The sequence below is a fragment of the Thermobia domestica genome, chromosome 16, assembly GCF_964235325.1.
Source record: "Thermobia domestica chromosome 16, izTheDome1.hap1.1, whole genome shotgun sequence".
Taxonomy (NCBI): Eukaryota; Metazoa; Arthropoda; class Insecta; order Zygentoma; family Lepismatidae; genus Thermobia; species Thermobia domestica.
This window is the reverse complement of record NC_137469.1, coordinates 47,758,698-47,783,898: the sequence shown is the minus strand read 5'-3', so window position 1 is coordinate 47,783,898 and position 25,201 is coordinate 47,758,698. Positions and strand designations below refer to the sequence as shown.

Here is a 25,201-nt window from a genome sequence, read left to right as displayed (position 1 = left end):
TACACTACATTTATTTTATTCAACTCTAAAAAAAAAAAAAAAAAAAAAAAAAATACAATTTGCAAGTAGTGTTATTTGAAGGGTTCTGCCACCTTAAGAATAAGTGTAGAAATTTTCAGTTTAGCCTGTCGCTAGAGTGGTGCGTGACGCGGGTTCCATTTCAACAATAGAACAAAGAATGAACATCAAGCTCTGTGCACGCTTAAGGAAATTTACGGAACCATTTAAGATGTTGGAAAAGGTTGTTGGAGACATTTTTCATTCTCGCTGCCGTGTTTTCCAATGGCATGAGAGGTTGAGTACTGGCAAGGAGTCTGTGAGAAAAGACGAATGCACAGGTCCAACAGAAGAACTGAAAGAATAGAAAATGATATCCCGAGGGTTGTCAATGACAGAAATACAAAGTCTGACATTGATATTATACCTCATGGTGCTGAATAAGGACACTTTGTGCCAATTAATAACAGAGGATTTAAAAGAAAGTAAGCTGTGTGCACAAGGGCGTCGATCCTGGGGAGGCAGAGGGCCCGGGCCCCACATATCTCGTGTGGGCCCTCATATTGTATTTGTGAATATACAATATTTGGCATAATTTGAATGCAATTTGTCTTAAAATTCTCATATATATGTCGTCTGAATCCAAGGGCGCCCATGTTGTGGTTTCCAAGGGGGTGGCAAGTATAAGCGACATTTCAAATATAATTTCAAATTTTGCTGTAACTAATATAAAAATTATATTGGGTTTTCGATATTCCCAAGTACAATTTCCACTTAGGGGGGACGAGCGCCCCACCTTGCCTTCCTTAATGGGCGCCCTTGTCATCATCTGAATGGACCCCCCAAATTTACAGAGAAATCGGCGCTCTTGTGTGTGTGCATATATTGTTCCCCATTCCTTCACGCGAACAGAAATAAATAGTTCTTAATACTACAAAGTGATTCTACGTGAGTTTCTGGCCATAAAAAGTGTCAGTTTGTTATCATACTCCACATACTTGCCAGATTTATTCCCATATATTAACTTTGTTTTCCCAAAATTAACCCTTTCTGACCTGAATTATGGTTTGGAAATGAAGATTGTTTTTTATTTCAATGGATTATAGTCAAAGACAGACCAATTTCGCTTCTGTCGTATTGCGTTACCCTGAAGAAGAGATTATATGTTGTGTGCGCGAAATAGCGATCGTGGCGAAACCGTACATAGCTCCTATCCGTTGTCAAAAGCTAGAACAACGACGCACGAGACAACTTGGAATCATTCGGCACGATATATGCCCTGTGTAAGCCAAGAAAGTGTGTAATTCCAGTTGGAATCATACGGTCAAAAGGGCACCATTGAAGAGCTGGTTTCTTGACAATGTTTCCACAATCTAGAAAGGAACAGCGATGGACTCGAACATAATTACAGTTTAAGACTTTCAGAAGTCACTCTATGGCTTACTAATTGTTCAAACTTGTGCATGGACAAAACAGACTCTTACTTTTAATAAACCGAGGTAAGTTTGAGTCCATTGTACATTAATTGTTTACACACCCAGTCTAGGGTTCAACCTCCTGGTATTTTAGTAGCTGGTTACGAGGCTCGACCATATACGTGGATCGTTCAATACGTAAGTTTACCTCAGCTGTAAAATATATTTTTTTAATGATACATTGTAAATTATACATACATATTTATATAGGTTCTTCCTCACTTCTCCACATAATTCCCATTGAGATTCAGGCATATGTCTCACCGTGCACCTAGGGATGCGCACGAGACAAAATTTGTGGCTGTTTCGTCTCGAAAATGTGCTGCAAAAGTGATGTCTCAACTCGAAAAATGTATATTTCTCTATTGGAAGAGCCGTGTCTCCACTCGAATTTTATCAGGAAAATCCTGTCTCGACTCGTCTCGTGCGTATCCCTAAGTGCACCAATTTGTTTAAACACTTTGCAAAAAAAAAAAAAAAAAAAAAAAAAAATCAGGGCTCTGCTATTCAGCACTTTCCTCATATTCCGCTTCATATTTTCACTTTTTTTCGAAATGTTCACCTTCCAATGCAGACGTTAACACCGGAATAAAATATGGATGTAACTCGGCGCCATAAGGCTGTATGGAGAGTGGGATAGCTGTTCCCACACTAAATCTTCAATTTTGTGTCTTGTTTGCGTGCTGAGTGCGGATGGGCGTTATAGTCAAAGACAGACCAATTTCGCTTCTGTCGTATTGCGTTACCCTGAAGAAGAGATCAAGTTGACATAAGCGATCTGCCTCCTGTCAACTGGTGAAGAGTTCAGATTCGACATAAGCGATCTGTCTCCTGTCAACTGGTGAAGAGTTCAGGTTCGACATAAGCAATCTGTCTCCTGTCAACTGGTGAAGAGTTCAGGTTCGACATAAGCGATGTGTCTCCTGTCAACTGGTGAAGAGTTCAGGTTCGACATAAGCGATCTGTCTTCTATCAACTGGTGAAGAGTTCAGGTTCGACATAAGCGATCTATCTCCTGTCAACTGGTGAAGAGTTCAGGTTCGACATAAGCGATCTGTCTCCTGTCAACTGGTGAAGAGTTCAGATTCGACATAAGCGATCTGTCTCCTGTCAACTGGTGAAGAGTTCGGGTTCGACATAAGCGATCTGTCTCCTATCAATTGGTGAAGAGCTCAGGTTCGACATAAGCGATCTGTCTCCTGTCAACTGGTGAATAGTTCAGGTTCGACATAAACGATCTGTCTCCTGTCAACTTGTGATAAAGAAGTGCGGCGAAATGTGAGAAGAGTCCTGAATAGCCAGAGCCCCGATTTTTTGCAAAGGGTTTGGACAAATTGATGCAGCTATGAGACAAATGCCTGAATCGCAATGGGGGTTATGTTGAGAGGTGAGAAAGAACCCACCTACACATGTGTGTTTAGTTTACCAATGTATCTCAGTAAAACTTATATATTGAACGACTCAAATATTTCAACGTTTAAAATGTAATTATTCTTCATCTGCTTTGAGGATTATGAGCAGATGCCGGTAATTTTAGTTTCTAGAGTTGGCAACCCTAACCCAGTCTCCCAATCCTGCTCTGTACTCTAAATCTTAAGGAAAATTATTAAGCAGCGCAATACATTTAAAGTGATCCTATTTTTTTGAATATGGCTGTGTACAAGATGTATTGCATTTTGTAGAACACCATATTGAGAAAGAATATTAGATGCTGTCACATCTGTGTTACCATTTCCCTTAGGGAATAAACTGGCTTTTCGCCCATACCTTGTTCTTCCCGTGTCTGATATTTATATGTTCAGCCCCGTAGTCTATTTTGTATGTTCCTATCTCCTTTGTCTCCCACCCTAACCTGAAGAAAAATAAAAAGAAAGAGAGAGAGAGAGAGAAAAAATGAAAGAAAAATACTTACTGGTCTTTCTCCGAGGTTTCTGATTCTACAGTGGAGAAAAGCCGTCTCCCCCAGCTGTGCCGTCACATTCGTAACCATATTGTTATCGAACACGGGCTCGTTGTTCTTTCGGAATTTTCCATATTGTGTTTTATACCATGGATTTTGCCATGGGTAGCGTTCTGTCACAGTCTCGCGAGAATCTGTAAGGATGCAAAAAAAATATACAAAGGTCAAAAAAGAGAAAGAAAAATATTACTGAGCGTGAAATGGCACGAATACTTTATATTTCCCTTTATGCAGAGTTATTTTAGGAAAAATGTCAGATACTATGAAACCAATTTGATTAATATAAGCCCACAGGCTTGGGAATCCAAAGCATGTATATTGGGCCAGGTGCACAGCAATATTATTAAGGTCAGCGTAGAATAGCCTAGGGCAAAACAATTTATTTCCTTACTAAAATCGAATGAAGAACTATATATATACGCAAAAAAATATAAGCATTGTATTTCGTTTGTAGTATTAGCAGGGCCGGCTTCAGGAAGGAGACGGAGTGCACCCCCTTTCTTGTAAATATACACTATCTAAAATAAGAAGCTAGCAGTGCAAATAGCAACACTTTCCGAAACTTTTTGCCGTCATGTTTCCATTTGGGGCTTAAAAGAAAGCGGAGGTTTGCAAATAAAAATAATAATAATAAAAAAAAAAGAGTTTAAGTAGATTTTCTGAAGGTTGAAGGAAAAGGAATCACCATGCAAAACAATATTACTCATTCACACTACAGATGCCTAAAGGCATCAAAAAACATTCAAATTTAATTCAAGTGTAGTGGAAGTTATTGGCGTGCCCCCCATCAGAAAATCCTGTATCCGGCCCTGAGTATTGTACTACACACGAGAAATGTTGGTGTTATGAAAAACCGGACTGAATCGAAGTCAGAAGTACAGGTGTAAAACCGGCATGTACAGGTGTAAAACAAAGCGAGCCTATTGACAAACCGAGCCTGACCCTGGTAGAGCTCTGCTGACAAATATAGCATTTTCATTTCCTAGACGATGGGCTGTTGTTTACCCACCAAATTTGGTTCAGATCCTGCCAGGCGTTACCTAGAGATAAAGTACCACATACAAAGCGATCCAAGCCTGTCCCTGACTGACGAAGCCTGGTCACCAGATACATAGCGATTTTTATTTCTTTGCCGAAGAGTTACTTGTCCACTAAATTGGTTAAGATTCGCCCAGTAGTTTCTGAGAAATAAAGTACTACATAGCTATAAAAGCTCCATTCAATAAATAACCGGAAAATACATATAAAAAAATACAAAACTTCGAGAAATTTTGTTCTTTTTTTTTTTTTGTTTGTTTTTTTGTTTTTTGATGGTGCCTTAGAACTAGTATGATATGTAGTTTCCAGTAGGGTATAGTTTCTGAGAAATAAAGTACTACATAGCTATAAAAGCTCCATTCAATAAATAACCGGAAAATACATATAAAAAAAATACAAAACTTCGAGAAATTTTGTTCTTTTTTTTTTTTTTTTTTGTTTTTTGATGGTGCCTTAGAACTAGTATGATATGGGCGTGGGCGTGACACACCTGACTTGCAAACGGAATGCTGAAAATCGGTGAAAAAAGATGGCGGCACCCTTGCAGGTTTGCACCAACAACGTGGAGCAGCGGAGTGTTATTAGGTTTCTGTTAGCTGAAGGATTGAAACCAATCAAAATTCACCGTCGGACGGCAGAATGTAATATGCTGAAAGTTGTTTGAGTCGAACACAAATGTACCAGCGGACAGATAAGTTAAAATGGATTGTAAGAAGTGTTGGAAGTTCGCCACGCTCAGGACGCTTTGTCTGTGCAGTCATTGCGAGTTGCTGAGTTGATACGAGAAAACAGGCGTATCTCAGCGACCCCGAAAGTATGAATTCGACACTGATATTGGTCATTTTGATTATATATATATATATATATATATATATATATATATATATATATATATATATATATATATATATATATATATACAGGGTGTTAATGAACTATACCAACAAACTTTAAGGGATGATTCCTCACACAAAAATAAGAGAGAAAGTTTATATGGACCTATGGCGAAAAGTGCATAGTTTCAGAGCTAGGTCTGTCCAAAATCGCAAAAAAAAAAAAAAAAAAAAAAGAAGATAAATTTCAAGAGGCCCTATTTCGAATTCGAGAGACTATGGAAGGTGGTCCTTATCAGCGTAAAGGAAGTCACGCATACGCAATCCCAAAAGCATATTTCATGAATGTTCAATGGGTGTACAGATTATTCCCTGCAAGGTGAAATTCCCAGACATGTCATCAACCAAATTTTGAGATATGCTTTAACTTTATGATTAGTTCAAAGTGGACAAACGATAAACTTTGATAGGAGTGAACACAGATTTCTTTGGCGCGATGTCGGAAGTGTTAAGGATCGTGAGCTGCACGGTCTCTCGTACTCGGGGAAAACTCATGGTACGATGTTTTCTTTCACGGTTATAAGCGAAGAAAACGTGAAATATACGGTGACGAAATACATATCATCACATGTTATTCCGAACACAAAGAAACACGGAGCTGCCGGTTTTTAACACTTCTGCCTTCCCTCCGAAGCATTGGATGTCCATTGTTGTCAAGGCTTACCTACTGCTTACTTTGGACCCTTTTTGAAATCAGGGAAGATCTGAAAACTCTATTGAGAGCATATCTGAAAATTACACCCTGTAGGGAATACCCTTTACACTTATTGACAATTGATGAAATTTCCACTTTTGGACTGTACATACGTGACTTTCTTTACGCTGATAATAACCACCATCCACAGCTTCTGGAATTCGAAATACAGCCTATTGAAATTTAGCTTTTTCGCGATTTTGGACATCCCTAGCTCTGAAACTATGCACTTTTTGCCATAGGTCCATATGAACTTTCTCTCTTATTTTGACGTGAGGATTCACCTCTTACAGTTTGTCGGTATACTTCATTAACACTCTGTATATATCCCCCTTCCCACAATTTTTGTAGGGCTGAATTTGGATTTAAATGGCATCAGAAGTGTCAGTATCAGTGGCGTATTTAGGGGCTTCCGGGCTTCAGTCCCACCGAAATCTTATTTAATATTGTAAAGTATATGAAATATCTTGCAGAATTTTCACATTTTCAGACAAAGTCCCCCCCAAAGTTAGCAAATCCCCCCGAAACAAAATCGTAAATACGCCACTGGTCACTATTCATCTCAGCGACCTCAAAAACTATAGACTCCACATTTATTGGTAATTTTCGAGCATTTGTAAATGCTTTTGCCCACCTTTAAATTACATTGTCAAAGTGATATGACAAAAATCATCTCATGTTCGAACTTGATCTAGGTTGAAAATTTGATCGGTCCGGTGGTTCAAGAGCTATTAAGTTTTATTTATTTTTATATATCTCCCCCTCCTACTTTCTCACCGAAGTTCTATCGTCAAAGTGAACAGATAAATACTATCCCAGGCCCGAACCTCATCTATGTTGAAACTTTGATCGAGATCGGTCAGGTGGTTCAAGAGTGAAGTCGCATAGACAGTCACTTTCATTTTTCTTTTTTACACACACACACACACACACATATATATATATATATATATACAGTAGAGCGTCGATTATCCGAACGTCGGTCAACCGAACGACCGCTTAACCGAACTGTGTACTCGCTCGCACCTGTTGCTCTCCCACCCTACCGTCCATCATTCCCCTCGCTCCCAAACCAAGTTTCCCACAGTAGTCGCCGCACTGAGCCACCGCTGGCGGAACATTGCTTCTAATGGGGTCTTCATAAGGCGCTGCTGACCGGCCAAGCCGCCAGTCGCTGTGTTTCAACAATTAGCACACTTCTTTTTATGAACAAATTTACTGTACAGTACTTCTTTTTCGCAAATAAACATGTACAGTTCGATTACCCGAACAAACCAGTTTTCCGAACACCCATGTCCCCCAATTACTTCGGATAATCGACGCTCTACTGTATATATATATATATATATATATATATATATATATATATATATATATATATATATATATATATATATCCGCCTTCCTCCTCCCCCTCCCCTACGTTGCACCGGCAAAGTGATATGATAAAAAAACCACCCCAAGTCCGAACTTCATCCATATTGAAAATTTTATTAAGATCGGTCCTATGGTTAAAGCGTGATGAAGTCATAAACACGGTCACTTTTATTTTTTATTCTTTTTACATATATCTTCCCCCTCCACCACCCCTTCGTTGCACTGTAAAAGTGAAATGAGGAAAACATCCCAGGTCCAACCTTATCTATGTTCAAAGTTTGATCGAGATCAGTCGGGTGGTTCAAGAGTTATTAAGTTTTATTTATTTTTGTACATTTCTCCCCTCCCCTTCCCCTCTCCAAAGCTCTACAGTTAAAGTGATATGACAAAAACCACCTCATATGTGAACCTCATCTATGTTGAAAATTTGGTTAAGATCAGTCGAGTGGTTTAAGCGTGATGAAGTCACTAAGACAGTCGCTTTTATTTTCTCTTTTTTGACATATATCTCCCTCCTCCTCCTCCTCTTCGTTGCACTGTAAAAGTGAAATGAAAAACATATCCCAGGCCCAAACCTTATATATGTTGAAAGTTTGAGCGAGATCGGTCGAGCGGTTCAAGACTTGATGGGCCTTATGCAGAGTCGTTTTGTAACGTGATTAGTGGCATACTAAAGAGTTCGACTAACATATGTTTCCTGCAGTAGTCAGACATTTAGAATGACGCTAATAATGCGTCAAAACGACTTTGCATAAGGCGGATTAAGTTTTATTCATTTTCATATATTTCCCCTCCTCCCCTCCCCCAGCCCTAAGATCTATTGTCAAAATGAAATGATAGAAAACTTCCCAGGTTTCAACTTCATATATGTTGTAAATTTGATTGAGATCGATCGGGAGGTTCAAAAGTAATTAATTCACAAACATAGTGAGTTTTATTTTTAAATTTATTGATTTTTGTATATCTCTCCCTTCACCCCCTCCCCTACGTTGCTCCGTCAATGTGAAATGATAAAACTTATTCCAGTCTCGAACCTCATCTACGTTGAATCAAGAAGTTGATGTAATTCATCCTTAAGTTGAGAAAATTCATCCTTACGTTGTTGTGAAAATTCATCCTTAAGTTAATTCATTTTTCCATCAAATTGTTGTTGTAACTGTATATTTTGTTGGGAAAATTCATCCTTAAGTTGTTGATACATTTGAGACATTTGTTGTGATAGTTGTTTGAATAGATCAACCACACTTTTAGTATGATTTGTTCCGGTCTCACTCATACTGTTACCAACCACTTCGTTTTCGCTATCACTCATCTTGACACGTCTATCTATTTTTGTGCCACTTCTTAGAACAGTGAAATTAATATTAGGCTCAATTGTGATCGTTTTACTAAAACTTCTGAACGATACACAAGGTTTCTCGGCGTTTCGGCACCATAAAATATATAACAATATATATTTTTCGTTTTATTATCCCGATTCTAACACTATATTATCTTTTTGAGTCACAATAAGTAAACTAAATTGACATAATGCAAAATGTCGTTTATTGTATACCTTCTTTTTATAAACGTTATGATCTTTAAAAGGTAGTTGACATTATGTCTAACCTTGCTTCTGTTTCCATAGTAATATATAAATACATTGTCTTGCTGAAATATAAACAACTAAATATACATTGATTTTATAACAAGATATCTTTCCTTTTTCTTCTTCTTTTTAACCTAGCTGGCTAGTGCATATTTTATAGAAAAGATCACACATTTTGCTCAAAGAATACAATAAAAAATACAACATATCATTGTAAGATTCGTACAATTGTTCCTGTAAAAATTCATATTAAAAATGAATGAGTGATACCTATATATGACCTAATTTTACAAATTTGGGAAACATAACAAGCACGTATTTCAAATTCATTTCCACTCCTTACCACGCTGTAATCGTATTTATTTACATAAAGCCAAGAAATATTTGAAATTAATGGACACCTCTATTCCCATTCTAATGAGATGTGCTACATTCACCCACAAGCGCCAGTGATTTCAAGTTAATTGACCATTCCCATTAATGGCTTAATACGTATTTGTTCATTAAATGTAAACGTTAATCTTGATAGAGCAAATGATTATTTACAGAACACTTTGTAACCTGAAAATGTAGATAACCTTCAGATTTGGAAGAAGCAAGGATATTTTCATTCGTATTCTAGTTTTTATTATTATTATTATTATTATTATTATTATTATTATTAATAATAATAATAATAATAATAATAATAATAATAATAATAATAATAATAATAATAATAATAATAATAATAATAATAAACGATAAATAGAAATTACGGAAAAAGGCAACGTTTAATTTTAAAAAAAATATATATTTAGTGTGTAACAGTTTCGCCAACTAACTTAACATGGTTTCAGCTGACACTGTAAAAACAAGAAGGAGTTCCATTTTTAAATATAACAGAATCCCAAATACTGGTTTTTACCGCTGATTGACTGGTAAGAACGGACTCAGCCAATCATAACACAAGTTGATGAAAGTGACACTAACCGCCACAAATCCCTTTCCCTCCCTGGTCTTGCAGAAATCTTATCTAAGCTTCCAGTGAAACCGATGTGCTCAGTGAGTTGACGAAACTGTTACACAGTTATAGTTTTAAAAAAATAAATAAATAAACACTGCTTTGTTCTGGTATTTATATTTCTACGTAGTTTAAGTTATATAGGATAGCAAAATTAATATGAACTAGTGATTACTATTATTATTATTATTATTATTATTATTATTATTATTATTATTATTATTATTATTATTATTATTATTATTATTATTATTATTACAAATATAATGTATGATACTTATAATATTATGTATCATTATTTTCACATTGCGAAGTTAAGATAGAAACTATATACGTCTCCATGACTAATATACCTGGACCATATTGTGTAAATACATTTATATTTTATAATGAATTTGAGTTCTCATGAAATCCCAATCTAGGAATAAGTCCGCGGGGGCCGGAGTGGCTCACTGGTACAGCGTTCACCCCTATTACATGGAGTCCCTGGGTCGATTCCCGTTCGAGCTAAATGTACTTTGTGGTGGACAAAGCACCTTGTTCGTGGGTTTTCTCGGGGTTCTCTCGTTTCCTCCCACTTCATTCACTCCTCCATTCTATTCATTTCTCACCATCACCGTCTTCTTTAGCTTAGTTAGTGTAATCGTGAGACGTAAAAACTGAAAGATTACATTTTATTTTTACGTATAAATCCATAATTTTTATCGTAAGAATAAAACTTCCTAATGATGAAAAATAAATAAAGTTATAAAAATTTTAGCTTTTTTCATTAAAAAAAATATCCAATTCACTACGACTATTAAGTGTCCCAGTTAACTATAAAGTGGCGTCCTTTAAATGCTAAAGAATAGTCAAATAACATACTTATTCAGAATTTAAAAAAAAAAAATTGACACCACGAAATACTTGAACGAAATTCGAAAATATAGAATTAAACAACAATCAAAACACATTTTTGCAAGAAAGCCTAAACCATTTACGTTCAAACATTATAAATTGTGAATATAATTTGTGCTTCATTCAAGAACGTTTAAAATGTAATTCGACTGTAGGGAGATTTGGAACAGCAATGGAACTTAATGAATGGATATAATGCATTCGGATGAGTAATTAGCTAGAGATTTGTGTCGTGTTGCTGTGTTCTTTAGGCTTTAAAATGGTGACATGGAAGATTTATTTGAATCGAAGATGGAGAATTTGAAGACTTGTATGGTGTTGCTGATGTCATTTAAAAAATTAACTTCGAACGAGATATTTAAGTGCTTGAATTCTAAATACCGGTGTGAATAGGAAAATATGACAGAGCAAGCAGTGGCGGATCTAGAAGGTAAAAACTGGGGGGTAGGCTGAATCCAGAGTATGATAGGTATATCATGAGTTTACTATAAAGTTTCGAAAATATATTAATAATAGCTTCAATTATATTTGTTACTCAAAAAACTGGGGGGCCTAGGCACCTCAGCCCCAGGCTAGATTCGCTACTGAGAGCAAGAAAATTAGTTATACATCAAACTTGCCAATCCCTTAGCTTGGGCCACATGTGGGTAGAAAGGAAATTCATTTGGTCCGCAAACTCAAAGATATTTTTTACATTTTGCATTCATTATTATTACGAACTACACGGGGAGAAAAGTATTTCAGAATATCCAGTTGATGTATCTATCCTTAAGTTAATAAGCGAAAAGGAAAATAAATATAAGTTGTAGTTTAGTATTCTACTCTTTTTACGCCGTATAGTTATGCTGGGTAGGCTAAAGAACACGGTGATAATGAGGAATGAATTAACTGATGGAATGAAGAAAGTGGAAATAAACGGGAGAAAGCCGATACAAATTCACATACACGATGTTTGTCAGCCACAAACCTCATTTGGCGCGAGCTGAGATCGAACCAAGGATCCCACGCACCACAGGTGAACGCTCTACCACTGAGCCCTCGCGGTCCCCCACTTTCTTTAGACTAAAAGAGACTGATAATTAATAAAGTGAATGTTTATGAAGGAAATGGTGCTATGACAGTGTGGGATGAACGGGAAGATCCCGAGAAAACCTACAAAAAGAAGGTACTCCACCGCAAATTCACATTGCTTGGGTTGGAACTAGAGACTCTTTGCATTACAAGTGAACGCTTTGTGACTCAGTTTTAATGATGCAGTTTATTGAAAAAGAAAAGGAAAAAATGAATTTTTCCATCTAGGTACATCCTTCACTTGTAGGACATGCTTACCAGTTGTGATCCTGTATCTAAAATGTTTATTTAAGAATAACAGGAAAGTTTTCAATTCCGAAATTGTTTTAGGTCAAGAAAAGAAAGCAAAACTAAAAACAGGAAGACAAACAGGTACTGTCCTACAAATGAAGGATGTAAAAGTAAGAAGAAGGGCCTATATAAGTGGTCAAAGAGATATTGAAAGAGCTTTTTTGTTGGAAGGGAGTGTAAGGCAGATTCGCACTGATTATTCGCTAGGCTGCTCATGGAAATAGTTTCAAGCTCTGGATTCAAAAGGGACAGGATGACGAAAATATTCCTTTTGTTAAGTTTACCCTTTTTATTAACAGTAATATATATTCTATCAGAATAGAAGCTCACAAAAAACAGAATGGCAAGTCTCCTGCTAATCAAGATTTTAAAATGATAGAATAGTTTTTTTTATTGTAAATGATTTTATGGTAAAGGTCATGTAAAAATTTAATATTCAATAGCCTAATAAAATTTCATTGTTTTAGTAATGGACGTCATACTTTTCATAAACGGTTCCACTGAATTTGTAAGAAAAAGGAAAAAAAGCAGTTGATATAAAATACAGTTTTGACAATTTGGGACACTATGCTACCTTGGAATTCGTCTCCTTTTTACAATAACTTTATTTTTTCAACTCAAGAAATAGTTACCAAATAATATTGAAGGAAATCAGAAGGGCAAGTAAAAAAAAAAAAAAAAAAAAATAGAGAGGGACGAATCAGTCATCGTTTTCTTTAGTAAGGCTAGGGACTAATTGAGATAGTCTACGTATAGTGCGTCAGAGATGACGCAGCACAGGATGTAAATACCATGTCCAAATTAGGAGCATGACACTAGGAAGCATTACTAATGTGTGCTCATATTTGCGTACCGCTGTAGTTAAAGAATTAAATTAAATCTTTCATTTTAACGTCCTACTATTATGGCAATTAGGCTAAGAGACATTATGAGTAAGACAAGTGAATAATGATGGAATAATTTGTGGAATAAGAAAATGGGACGAAATAGGAGTACCCCGAGAAAACCCAGACACTATTTTGTCCCCCACAAACCCACTTGACCGGGGATCGAACCCGCGGAAAGTACTCTACAACAGAGCCACCGTAACCCCCAGTTGAAAATGTAATCTGAAGAAGAAAGGAAATGACCTTAAGACTCAAGGAGACAGCTGACCAATGAAAGCAAATGGCTGTGAAATACATTTGTTGTGCTCTCCAACCAGTGGCGTATCCAGGAGGGGGCGATTGCCCTCCCCAGAAGAGGAAACTTTCTAATTTTTATAGACCCATCTCAAAGTTTGGAGCCCTTAAAAGCAGCTCTAAGGAGCAGTATTACAACCCACCGCCCCCCAGAGAAGTCCGTCCTGGATCCGCTCCTGTCTCCAACTAGGAATCGAACACGAAACCACGTGCATCAAAGGCGCGCCCGCTAGCTAGTAGATCAGCGGTGAGAGAGAAACGCGAAGAAGAGAAAATAGTACATTAACTGAACAAGAAGAAATAACGCAATTATAACTTGCAGATACATTTGAGAAGAAAACCTACGAAATACAATAGGCGAAGTAAAAGGGAAATGCTCCACCTATCTTCATTTTCTTGGAGAGTGAAAACACATTTATTGAATTGAATTGAATGCCAGAAGCGCATTCCTTAATTAATATTTTGTGATAAAGAACCTTTAGACCAACCTTCATTTTGATTTTTACTCGAGGAATCAATAGCAAGGGCAGTATACAAGAGTTTTCTAAGCAACAGTGGCAGCGTTTTAGAGATGATTCCTGAGACCAAGATAAATTTTAAAAAGTTGATATGAACTTATGGGAATAGTGCTTACTTTCACAGCTAAGGCTGTTAGAAAAGGTGTAAACACGTTATTTTGAATGCGAGAAATCATGGAGTGGTGTTCCATATTAGCGAAAATGAAATCACAAATTTGTCATCTAAAAATGCATATTTTAGTAATATGCAATAGTTGCAAAAAGCATTCCCTACAGGACATAATTCCCAGATAATAGAAATTTTAGATATGCTTTGACATATAACGTAGCACCAAAGTAGGCAAATAGTATGCACTGACTGTAATGAATACTGAATGCATCAGTGAAAAATCCTGAAGTGTTAGGGAACATTAGATAGAACGTTTCTCGTGAGCGATATAATGTGATGTATATTATTTGAACCTTATAACGTGTAAAGAACGTGAAATGGACTATACGAAAGAACTGTATTATCTCCACATAAAGTAGATTGTCTAAGAATTTTTTGAAATTATAGGCTGTTGGTGGCACCTTAATAAATCAACCAAAAAAATCTGGAATTTCTTTTTAAAAAATCACTATGGGTAAGGTGTTATTTAGAAAAGGTTTAAATTCGATACATCCTAATATTCATTCTCTATGTGGTGGTTCTTGTTGTCTAAATCAAATAAACATTTAAAACCAACTTTCAAATAAATATACATTTTTTTCTTTGCTGAGTGAAAGCAAATAAGAAATATGTAGATATATATATATATATATATATATATATATATATATATATATATATATATATATATATATATATATATATTGTAACGTATATTAGCGTTTCCGTCGAAGAAAAAAAAAAGATTTCTGATGGAATTATAATTGTATATTTGAATGTAAAGGTAGGAGTTAGGTAATACGGCTTCTACTCAATAGATGCCCTTCCACTTCACTTATGAGTGCTTGTCACGAGGAGTTCCCTCGAATCTCAAGAGATGGCAGCACTAGTGGCTGTAGCAGCTGGGTGGGTTTGCCCAGCAATTCGGTCACTTGAAGATTGGAAAGGGTAAGGGGTAGATTAAAACTCTTGGAAATTAGTTAAATTCATTTTTCGGTATGATATAACATTGAAATTCCCTTTCGAACATATGGTTTTGAATTATGTGACAGTTGGCTTGATACTACAGGAAAGAGTGCTTCAATTAGTGTGTTAACAGAATATTATGAATATTAATGCATGTTTAAGAATTTTTTGTGTGTTTTCTTTGGTAAGTAGAGTGCTATTTTTCTACTAACGTGGAGTATTGGGTTTGCTCTTAGTACTGTCCTGGGGAATAAGGTGAGGACGAATTATTTAACCTCTTTTGGCTGTAGAAGGAGATTCGAAATTTATTCGTCCTCGCGTTATTTGTCAGAGCAGTGCATGGGACTCCCAATCCTTGGGTTTGGATCCCATTATATTATATATTGGTTCGGATCGCGCATGCTGGGTTCGGATCCCATTAAACACATATATGCCAACTTTAATAATATTACTGGGAGAATACTTAAGTAGGAATTTTCATGTGGGAACAAACGCGTAATACCCGAGTAGACGTATTACTGTTAATTCCTGACCTAACCAATAAATATTGTGAGTTTTGGGGAAAGAAAAGCAAAATTAATTATTCACGTGTATCCGGATTGTCACTGAGTGCCGGAAGGGTGGTAAACTTCAGTGAATTGAAAGAGTAAATGTATATACGGGTAAAATTGTATCTTTTGAAACTTTTCACGTCACTTTTGACTAATTAATGTTCAAAGAATTTGATATTTTCGTAACTTTGGATAAATTAAATGTTAATTGTTGAAATTGTCATTTGTTGGGAAGTTTTTGGAGTTATTTCAATATTTAATCGTTTTGCTACGGGGTTTAAAAATTTCTTGTTGTTGTTATACCTATATTCTGTTTATAATAAATTGTTCAAGTTGAATTTTGAGAGTTTACATATATCTCCTAGTCAAAACAGGCTTGATTGCTTCCAGGGAGAAAAAAAAAACATATTATTTTTCAGTGCTTTTACTCTGCTATTGCCAAAACAAGAATCGGGGAATCTAACTCGACTAGTGTGCTTGCGATTGATTTGTATGCAGGTAAAGGAAGGGATTGTGTCTGTTTATTGGGCAAGGTTTGTCTTTTACCTGTGGACAAACTGATCACGGGACCACAGTTGTATGTGTGAACATGCAACGTTACAACTTTCCAATCTTCAAGTGATACTTGTTTTGGCTATATACTTGCTTAGATTAGAATTTAATGTTAGAAATAAAGCGCAGAGTAATATTCAGGAGATATATGATAAGAAATAAATTTGTGTGAAGAAATTTTTAGGGTGCACCTAGCACAAGTTGGCACGAGTTGTTGCGCATTTGCTTATTGTTTGTAAAAGGAGAAGAATTTACGGATAATTTTGCATTCTGGCTACAGGAAAGATGGATAATAGGCAGAATTATGAAAATATAGATAATTTTGATCGTAGTAGTTCGAGTAGTGAAGAAGGATTTGTAGGTTATGTAGCTTTTGAAAATCCTTGCTTTCATAATACAGAGTCAAATTTTGATAGTAACTTTGTTGAACCAAATCGTGGGAGGCCACGGATACGTTCTTCCTCTGTTCCAGGCTTAGATAGACGAAATGTACACAGACATAATATGCGTACTGAGCATTTGAATTTTGATTTTAATAAATTAGCAACCGAAGGGGTGTATAAATTGTTGTTAGCCGAGACTAATCAATTACCTTTAGTAGACGGTACAAATACAGAATTATCATTCCAATTCATTTTGAAACTAGACAAAATAGTACGTAGTAAAGATTTACCGTGTGATGTTATTTTAATAGCTAGTTTAGCGCGGACTAAAGGGGAATTTAATTATCTTTTGCAGTCGATGATTGGTACAGGTTCAGTTTGGGGAGACATTTGTAGACAACTTGTCATTAAATTCATCTCACCTCTGGCTAGAACACAGTTTATGCGTTTAGAGTTTTACCGTGTTATGAGGGAAAATCAAACCTTGTATGAATTTGTGGAGGAAAAATTAGCATTAATACATGTTTTAGATATGAACTTCGAAGAACCAGTGATTTGTAACTTAATTTGTAATATGGTTAGTCCAATGGTTCATAAGTTTTTCAACTGTAGGGGAGTACCGATGACTTTTGAACAGCTTGAGGACGCAGCTTTACATTTTGATAATATGTATAGATATAGTAGCGATTATTACAAATTGAGAAATGCTGTCGGACCAGTAATGGGTAGTGTAAATAAAAATCCCCATAAGGGAATAACAAATAAAACGGCTACTTGTAATGTAATTAGTCAACCTAGTGTAAATAGTAAACCGGTAAATTTGGTTGAAGGTAGATGTTTAGACGGGAATCCTGAACAAAATCAAAGTATAATAGTTTCTAGTAACAATACGAATACGTCATCAGGTAGTGAACAATTTCAAAGTAATACAGGTGCCATTAGGAGGAATATTGTGACTAGTTCTTCGGGTTCAAACAAACATTTTCGAAAAAGGAACAGTGCTTTGGGTAGAAATTCTGAACATACGTCATTGGTGAATGAATCTGGTTTCCAAAATATAAATTCTTCACAACCTAATAAACATAATAGAGATCTTCTGGTTGTGCCTGCATATATAAAAGGGAAATTAGTTAACACAATCCTCGATACAGGGAGCGAGTCCTGCTTTGTGAGTGAAGTATTCTTTAGAAATCTGCAAAAACAGTGTGAAATCAGAGAAGTAGATGTTAGTTTGCAAGTTGTAGGTCTTGGTGATCAACAAGTGACAGTTAAATCACGAGTTCGCTTATATTTTCGGATGGGTTTTCAACAGTTTACAGAAAACTTTTATATAGTTCCATCTACAGAGTTTGATCTCTTATTGGGAAATAGTTTCCATCGAAAATATCAAGCAGTGATAGATGTGTCAAACAGACTTTATAAAATCCAAGCTAGGAAGTTAATAATTCCTATAAATCCCCCATCTAACCTACAACAGTCTACTCCTCGGACAAACTTTTTATCTTCTAGGGATAGCAGTAGTATTGGCCCCACTTTGCCTAACTTTTTGGCCCCTGGGTCCCTGCCTCAGGACCCATGGTCCCTGGCCGGGGTCAATGACCTAGGGGTACCTAGGACCACCCCCTAAATTTTGGCAGGGGTACATAGGACCCCCCCCAGGACCCATGGTCCCTGGCCCGTGTCAATGACCTAGGGGTACTTAGGACCACCCCTCTAGATTTTGGCAGGGGTACATAGGACCACCCCTTAAATTTTGGAAATTGCCAAATCTAAAAATTGGGTGTGGTAGCCTAGGACCACAGTATGTACCTCTATCAGTATTGGGTGTCTATGTCGTTCCCTTTTATGAGTAAAAAATTGCCAAAAATTCAAATTTCGTGGGTTTTTGACCTAATTTATTCCCTTTGATGAGGTATTATTATCCTATATGGTTATATGGGCATATACAGGGATTCATTACCTTTCATAAGACATGGGTATATTGGTGCACCCCTTGAAATTTTTGGGAGGTGTACCTTGGCCCACCCCTTCAATTTTTGGAAATTGCCCAATTTAAACATTTTGGTACAATAGTATAGAACCCTAGTATGTATTACTGTAAATTTGGGTGGTCCACTTCGTTCCCTTTTTAGGGGTACAAAATTGCCAAAATTTTAGTACAACCACATGTTTGGGTTTTGGCTCATTTTATTCCCTTGGATGAGGTCCTATTACCTTATATAGTTATATGGGTGTATACAGGTGTTTATTTTCTATTGTAAGACATAGGTACATTTGTGCACCCCTTTAAAAATTTGGCAGGAGTGCCTTGGCCCACCCCTTAAATTTTGGAAATTGACCAATTTAAACATTTGGTATAATAGTATAAAACCCTAATATATATTACTACAAAATTTCGGTGGTCTATCTCGTTCCCTTCCAGGGGTACAAAATTGCCAAAATATAAACGTAAGCAATACGTTGTATCACGTGTTTGGGTTTTGACCTAATTCATTTCCTTGGATGAGATCCTATTACCTTATATGGTTATATGGCCATGTATAGGAGTCCATTCCCTATTATGAAACATGAGTACATATGTGCAACCCCGGGAATGGTACCTTGGCCCGCCCCTTAAGTTTTAGAAATTGCCAAATTTAAACATTTGGTATCATAGTACTGGACCCTAATATATATATATATTACTACAAAATTTGGGTGGTCCACCTCGTTCCCTTTTAGGGGGCATTTTGTTCCGCTTTAGGAGTGAACCTTGCAATCGTCCCGAGTTTGATTCTTGGAAATGTTGAGTTTAACGTCCCCGCGAAAACGTTGAGAAATGATAGGACGAAACATGAACTTACTTGACTGAGGATTGAAGCAGTGACCTCATACACTAGAGACAATCGCTGAGCCATCGTACACGTGTGTTGATTACTATGCAATGGTCCCGAGTTTGATTCTTGGTGTTAGTTTCAGGAAATGTTATCGTCCCACTTGAAACGATGATGAGAAATGAGAAAACATCATAAACTTACTTGCTTGCGGATTGAAGCAGAGACCTCACACATCAGAAAAAAACGCTGAGGCACCATGCCAATTTCAGTGCAAGCAATTTTTGCGTATGAAAAAGAACATGAACAGATTATGTTACATTACTACACATTTCTGCTCGTTGTTACGCATAGAAGCTTGTTATTGTGAAATTGCAGAATCTGCTTATACTACATCAGCATTTTTTTCTCAGCTGACGGACTTTTAAAGCTCAACTTTACATTTATGTCAAAGACAGTTTCGTAACATATCGATGAGTGTTACATTTTTTCAATCAAGTTTAAGAAAAATGAATCACATTTTAGATGTGGTAATTTGAATGTCGTAAGAAACTAACGAGTCAACGGTATGATGTCATTATCAAAATTGCGATACTAGATGTCGTAACGATTGATGTGTAAGGAGAAAAAACGTGAATAATGTCACAACCAATCAGATTGCTTCTTACATCACGTTTCGGCTCATGATACATGATGAAAGCTGTGTTTTCATTGGTTCTCCGTGATGTCATTGATTCATTTTCCTCGTTTTTGATTGGCTGATAGTGTTGTCACTTTATAGTTGAACCGTTTCAGACCTAAATAAAATTCTTAATTTCATTTTTGAAGTTCTACTTCCACGAAGATCTTGAATGAACGTAGGTGTACCTCTTGTGTCAGCGTGACTTTACTCCGTTCCTTGAATTTGAGGTAAGTATCAACCGCGTTTTCTTAATATCAATGGAGTGCTTTTGCATAAGGATAACATTGTTATCACTGTTTTTATTTTAACATGAAATATTTAGCAAATGGAAGAATAACTTGACCGGGGATCGAATTAGGAATCCCGCACATTAGAAGTAGGCGCGAGAAAATTGTTGATTTTGGTTTAGCGTCCCTTCAGTAGTGGGGTGCTAGGAATACAGCTTAATGTTGAATTTGAGCGCATACTGGGTGTTGAACCCGGGCCAGAGTTGCGTAACGCTAACCACTTAGCTCAGTTTCTGAAAGTAAACAAAGAAACTACGCACGAATTTGTTCCCTACAACGTGAGACGTGGACTTGCAGTTTAATGTGGGATCTGATCTCCCGCCGAGAAACGAATTCGAGTCTTTCTTGCCTTAGCTCGAGAAAAGCAAGCGCATGAGATTTTGTTTTCGTTTCATGTTCGTCATATGTTTTAAAGTTCAGTGTCAGAGGAAAAATGCTTACTACAATGATTCTTTCAGCACAGTTAGAAAAACAATTTCATTCATTCTTTTTTATCACTACAGAAACTTAGGTCATTTACATGTTGGTCCCGGGTTTGATTTCCAGTATGACGACAATAAAAATTTTAACAGTAAAACTATTTGAGATATGATAATTCTTTTAGGATTAATCGTGTAGTCATTTTGATAACGTAGTGATCTCTGAATTCATTTTTAATTCGTGCTTTTTTTTCTCTCTCGTTTTAGATATTTGTTTTCTTTGCCTATTCCTTTTTTGCTTACCTTACCTTTTTTCCCTATATGAATATGGCTACTTCTGGCTTTACTGTCTTGCGAGAAATCAATAGACATTATCGGCGTTTTAATCTCGAAGGACGAATGCTGGAAATTCAAATTAATGCTCCGACCAGTGGCACCGATATTGTGGAGTGGGTTCAGGCCTCCTTTCAACAGATGTTGGATTACTTATTGGAAAACGTCGACGAATCATCGATGGTTGGATTATCGATTTTATCCCACGATGAGAAGAACAAGCCATTTTATTTATCTTTCCGGCATGCAAGTAATTTGACACTGGAGACTTTATGGGCTTCCTTTGATCGCATCCTTCAAAGTAACGATAGTTTTCTCATGAACGAACCGTTCATTGTCCATTTTCATCATGTGGATGTGCCCCGTGGATTTGGAAGAATGCGTCGAGGTCTTTTATCAAACGACGAATTATTAAAGTGCAAGAAAGGCATTCTACGAGTAAAAAACACCGACAAGAAATGTTTAGCGTATGCAATTGTGATTGCTATTGGCCTAAAGAAATATAAGGATACGAACAAGAAACTGTACAGACAATATCACAACCAGAGCAAGTGTGTTGTTATTCCAGCCGTACATGAACTTTTGTCCAGATCATCAGTGAATTTAGATCATGGGGGATCCGTGGAAGAATTACGACAATTGCAACGCTACTTGACAAATTATAAACTTACCGTATACACCAGCTTTTCCGGAGAAGATATTCTGTATGAAGGACCGGGTGGCGAAGACAAGATTCCAATCAATTTAATGTGCATCAATTCACATTATGACATCATCACGTCATTAACAGCCGTTTTTTCTACTAAGTACTATTGTGCTGCATGCCACAAAAAATATGATCATCTTAATAGACACGTCAAGAACTGTTCGGCCATGTGCGAGAAATGTTTGCAGAAACCGCCATGCAGTAAGATCAATACGGAGAAGCAGTGCCTAGAATGCAATCGTGAATTTTATGGTGAAACATGTTATACAAATCATCTAACTGTACCATATCATAAAGGCCAGCCAATATGCAAGATGGTGAAACAGTGTGCCAAATGTCTACGCATTTATTCGTTTGTCCATACAGGGGAAAGAAAACATGATTGTACAGATTATTTTTGTAATGTGTGCCGTAAACACGTTACGTCTACCCACCAATGCTACATGAAGCCTGATACGACTCAATTAAAACCTGGAGTTCCATCAGTGTTACATGCCAAGAAAGCTATGATTGTCTTCTATGATATCGAAGCCACACAGGATACTTTCTTCGATGAAGACACGTTCATTCATAAGCCCAATTTACTGGTGGCCCAACAAGTATGTTACAACTGTGTTCAAGATGAAGATATACATCATCCGTGTGAAGTTTGTGGACAGCGAGAACATATTTTTCAAGATGATCCGATCAATGCCTTTCTTGCGTATTTACGTCAACCACGACCCAACATCAAACTTATTGTATCTTTGGCACATAACTGTAAGGGATATGATGGTCATTTTATTCTTAAATCTTTAGTGGAAGAACATGAATTGAAACCTACTTTGATCTTGAACGGAGCAAAAATTTTAAGCATGAAAGTGAATCACTTATCGTTTATTGACTCCTTAAATTTCATGCCAATGGCTTTAAGTAAATTATCCAAGGCATTTCATTTACCAGCGACCAAAGGATATTTTCCACACTTTTTTAATACTGCTGCAAATCAAACGTATGTGGGAAAATTACCGGACATCCATTATTATGGTGCAGATGAAATGAAAGTGGATGAACGAGAAAAATTCATGACATGGTATAACGAACACCAGAACGATACGTTTATTTTCCAAAAAGAATTGGTGAACTATTGTATCCAGGACGTCAACGTACTTCGATTGGCTTGTATATCTTTCATGGCCACTTTTGAACAAGAAACTCACGTCAATCCTTTCCTGGAGGCTATCACTTTGGCGAGTGCGTGCAATTTAGTATTTCGACGAAATTTCTTAAAACCTAATACTATTAGCATTCTCCCTGCACGTGGATACCGTCACAGAAACAATCAGTCACGGATTGCTTTGCAGTGGCTTGCCTACATGGAGGAAAAAGAGGGTCATTCAATTCAACATGCTGCGAGAGGAAAAGAAGTTTATGTTGCTGGTTTTCATCTGGACGGTTACTACAAAGATCCTGACACTAAAGAGAAACACGTGTATGAATTTGAAGGGTGCAGATTCCACGGCTGTCCTCTATGTGTCCCTACAGGCCGTGATCAACCCATTTATGAGAACTCCGAAGAAACAATGAACTATCGCTACGAGAGAACACAGCGTAAAATGAAGTTATTACGATCCATGGGATATAAAGTACATGAAATGTGGGAATGTGAATTTCGTCAAGTGTTAAAATCCAATCCAGCATTGGCCTCTTCTTTAAGCACACATCCTTATACTAATAAGACACCATTAAATCCAAGAGACAGCTTCTATGGTGGCCGTGTTAATGCCATTAAATTGTACCACGTCGCAAATGAAAATGAAGGCGAAGAAATAAAATTCTTGGATATCGTCTCCCTGTATCCTTATGTGAATAAATGTGGACGGTATCCAATAGGGCATCCACGAATATATCTACAGGGAGATCCAGAAATGCCCGACATTCAAACTGTCAACGGATTGGTCAAGTTGAAGATCTTGCCTAGCAGAAATGTGTTTCATCCAGTGCTGCCATTTCGTTCAAATAAGAAGTTGTTGTTTCCACTTTGTGCTGCCTGTGCCACAGCATTAAATCAAGATTCTGAATGTACACATTCGGACAGTGAACGAAGCCTAACAGGAACATGGGTGTCCTATGAAATTCAAAAAGCCATTGAACTTGGGTATCAAGTCATTGAAATTTACGAAATTTGGGATTACGACATCACCGTATATGATCCAGAAACCAAGACTGGCGGATTATTCAGCGAATACATTAATACATTTTTGAAATCTAAGCTGGAAGCTTCTGGTTGGCCTGCCAATTGCGTCACCGAAGAAGAAAAGCAGCAGTATATCCAAGTGGTACAACAACGGGAAGGCATAACTTTAGATGCAGCAAATATAATGACAAATTCAGCACGTCGTAGTCTTGCAAAGCTCTGTTTGAATGCCTTCTGGGGACGACTCGCTATAAGAGACAATTTCAGCCAAACGACCATCATTAACGACCCCAAAGAACTGTATCCAAAATTAACTGCTCCAGACATAAAAGTCAACCAAATTTTACCTGTTAACGATTCGATGTTATACCTTTATTGGCAGTATGAAGATGATGTTCCAGTACAAAATCACAATGCTAATGTTGTCCTTGGAGCATTTACAACGTGTCAAGCTCGTCTGGAACTCTACAAATATTTAGAACTTCTGCAAGAAAGAGTATTATATTTCGATACAGATTCCGTAATATTCACGCAGCGACCATCACAGCCCACAATAGAACCAGAAGTATTTCTTGGTTCAATGTCAAATGAACTTGAATCAATTGGACCAAAAGCATACATTAAAAAATTCGTGTCTGGTGGCCCAAAACAGTACGCCTTGGAAATCTACAACCCCGACACGAAATCAACCAGTTATGTATGCAAAATTCGTGGATTCACACTCAATTATACTGCAAGTCAAAAGTTAAATTTCAATAGTCTGGAGCAAATGATCATAAATCAATCGAGTGAAAAAATCTCCATTAGCACGCCGCACAAAATTTACAGAACCCACGATCATCATCTTGTCACAAAACCTGAAGAAAAGAAGTACAGTTTCAACTATAAAAAACGCCGATTAATACCAGACACATACGAGACATTGCCCTATGGGTATAAAAAAGCCAGAACAGAATAACAGCCATATTTTCCCCTAATCCCACCAACATCACCTCCCAAAGACGGGGCAAAGAATCAACGCAACACGGGACATGCTTCAACAAGGCCACAGCGAAGACAAAAACTCAGATGACATCACCTTGCAGAAACCCGTGGAGAAAAAAAAAGGAATTCAGGTACGTCACATTTGCGTTTCTTTTCTCACCTCACTCTCTCTTGATCAGTTAGTTCGATGTTAATAATCTGTTTTTCTTCTTTCACAG

The 25,201-nt window shown here is 36.9% G+C and overlaps 1 protein-coding gene across 3 annotated transcripts in view; it reads right to left on the bottom strand.

The window, feature by feature from the left end:
• Positions 1-25,201, bottom strand: part of LOC145673054 (muscle M-line assembly protein unc-89-like) — a 670,772-nt gene that overhangs the window by 293,578 nt on the left and 351,993 nt on the right. For all 3 annotated transcript variants that reach the window (XR_014128711.1, XM_081742394.1, XM_081742395.1), the window contains exon 4: positions 3,385-3,566. Coding sequence is in view for 2 of the 3 variants with exons in the window: in XM_081742394.1 (XP_081598520.1) it covers positions 3,385-3,566 (182 nt within the window). In the remaining variant the exon portion in view is untranslated. The remainder of the gene's footprint in view (positions 1-3,384; positions 3,567-25,201) is intronic.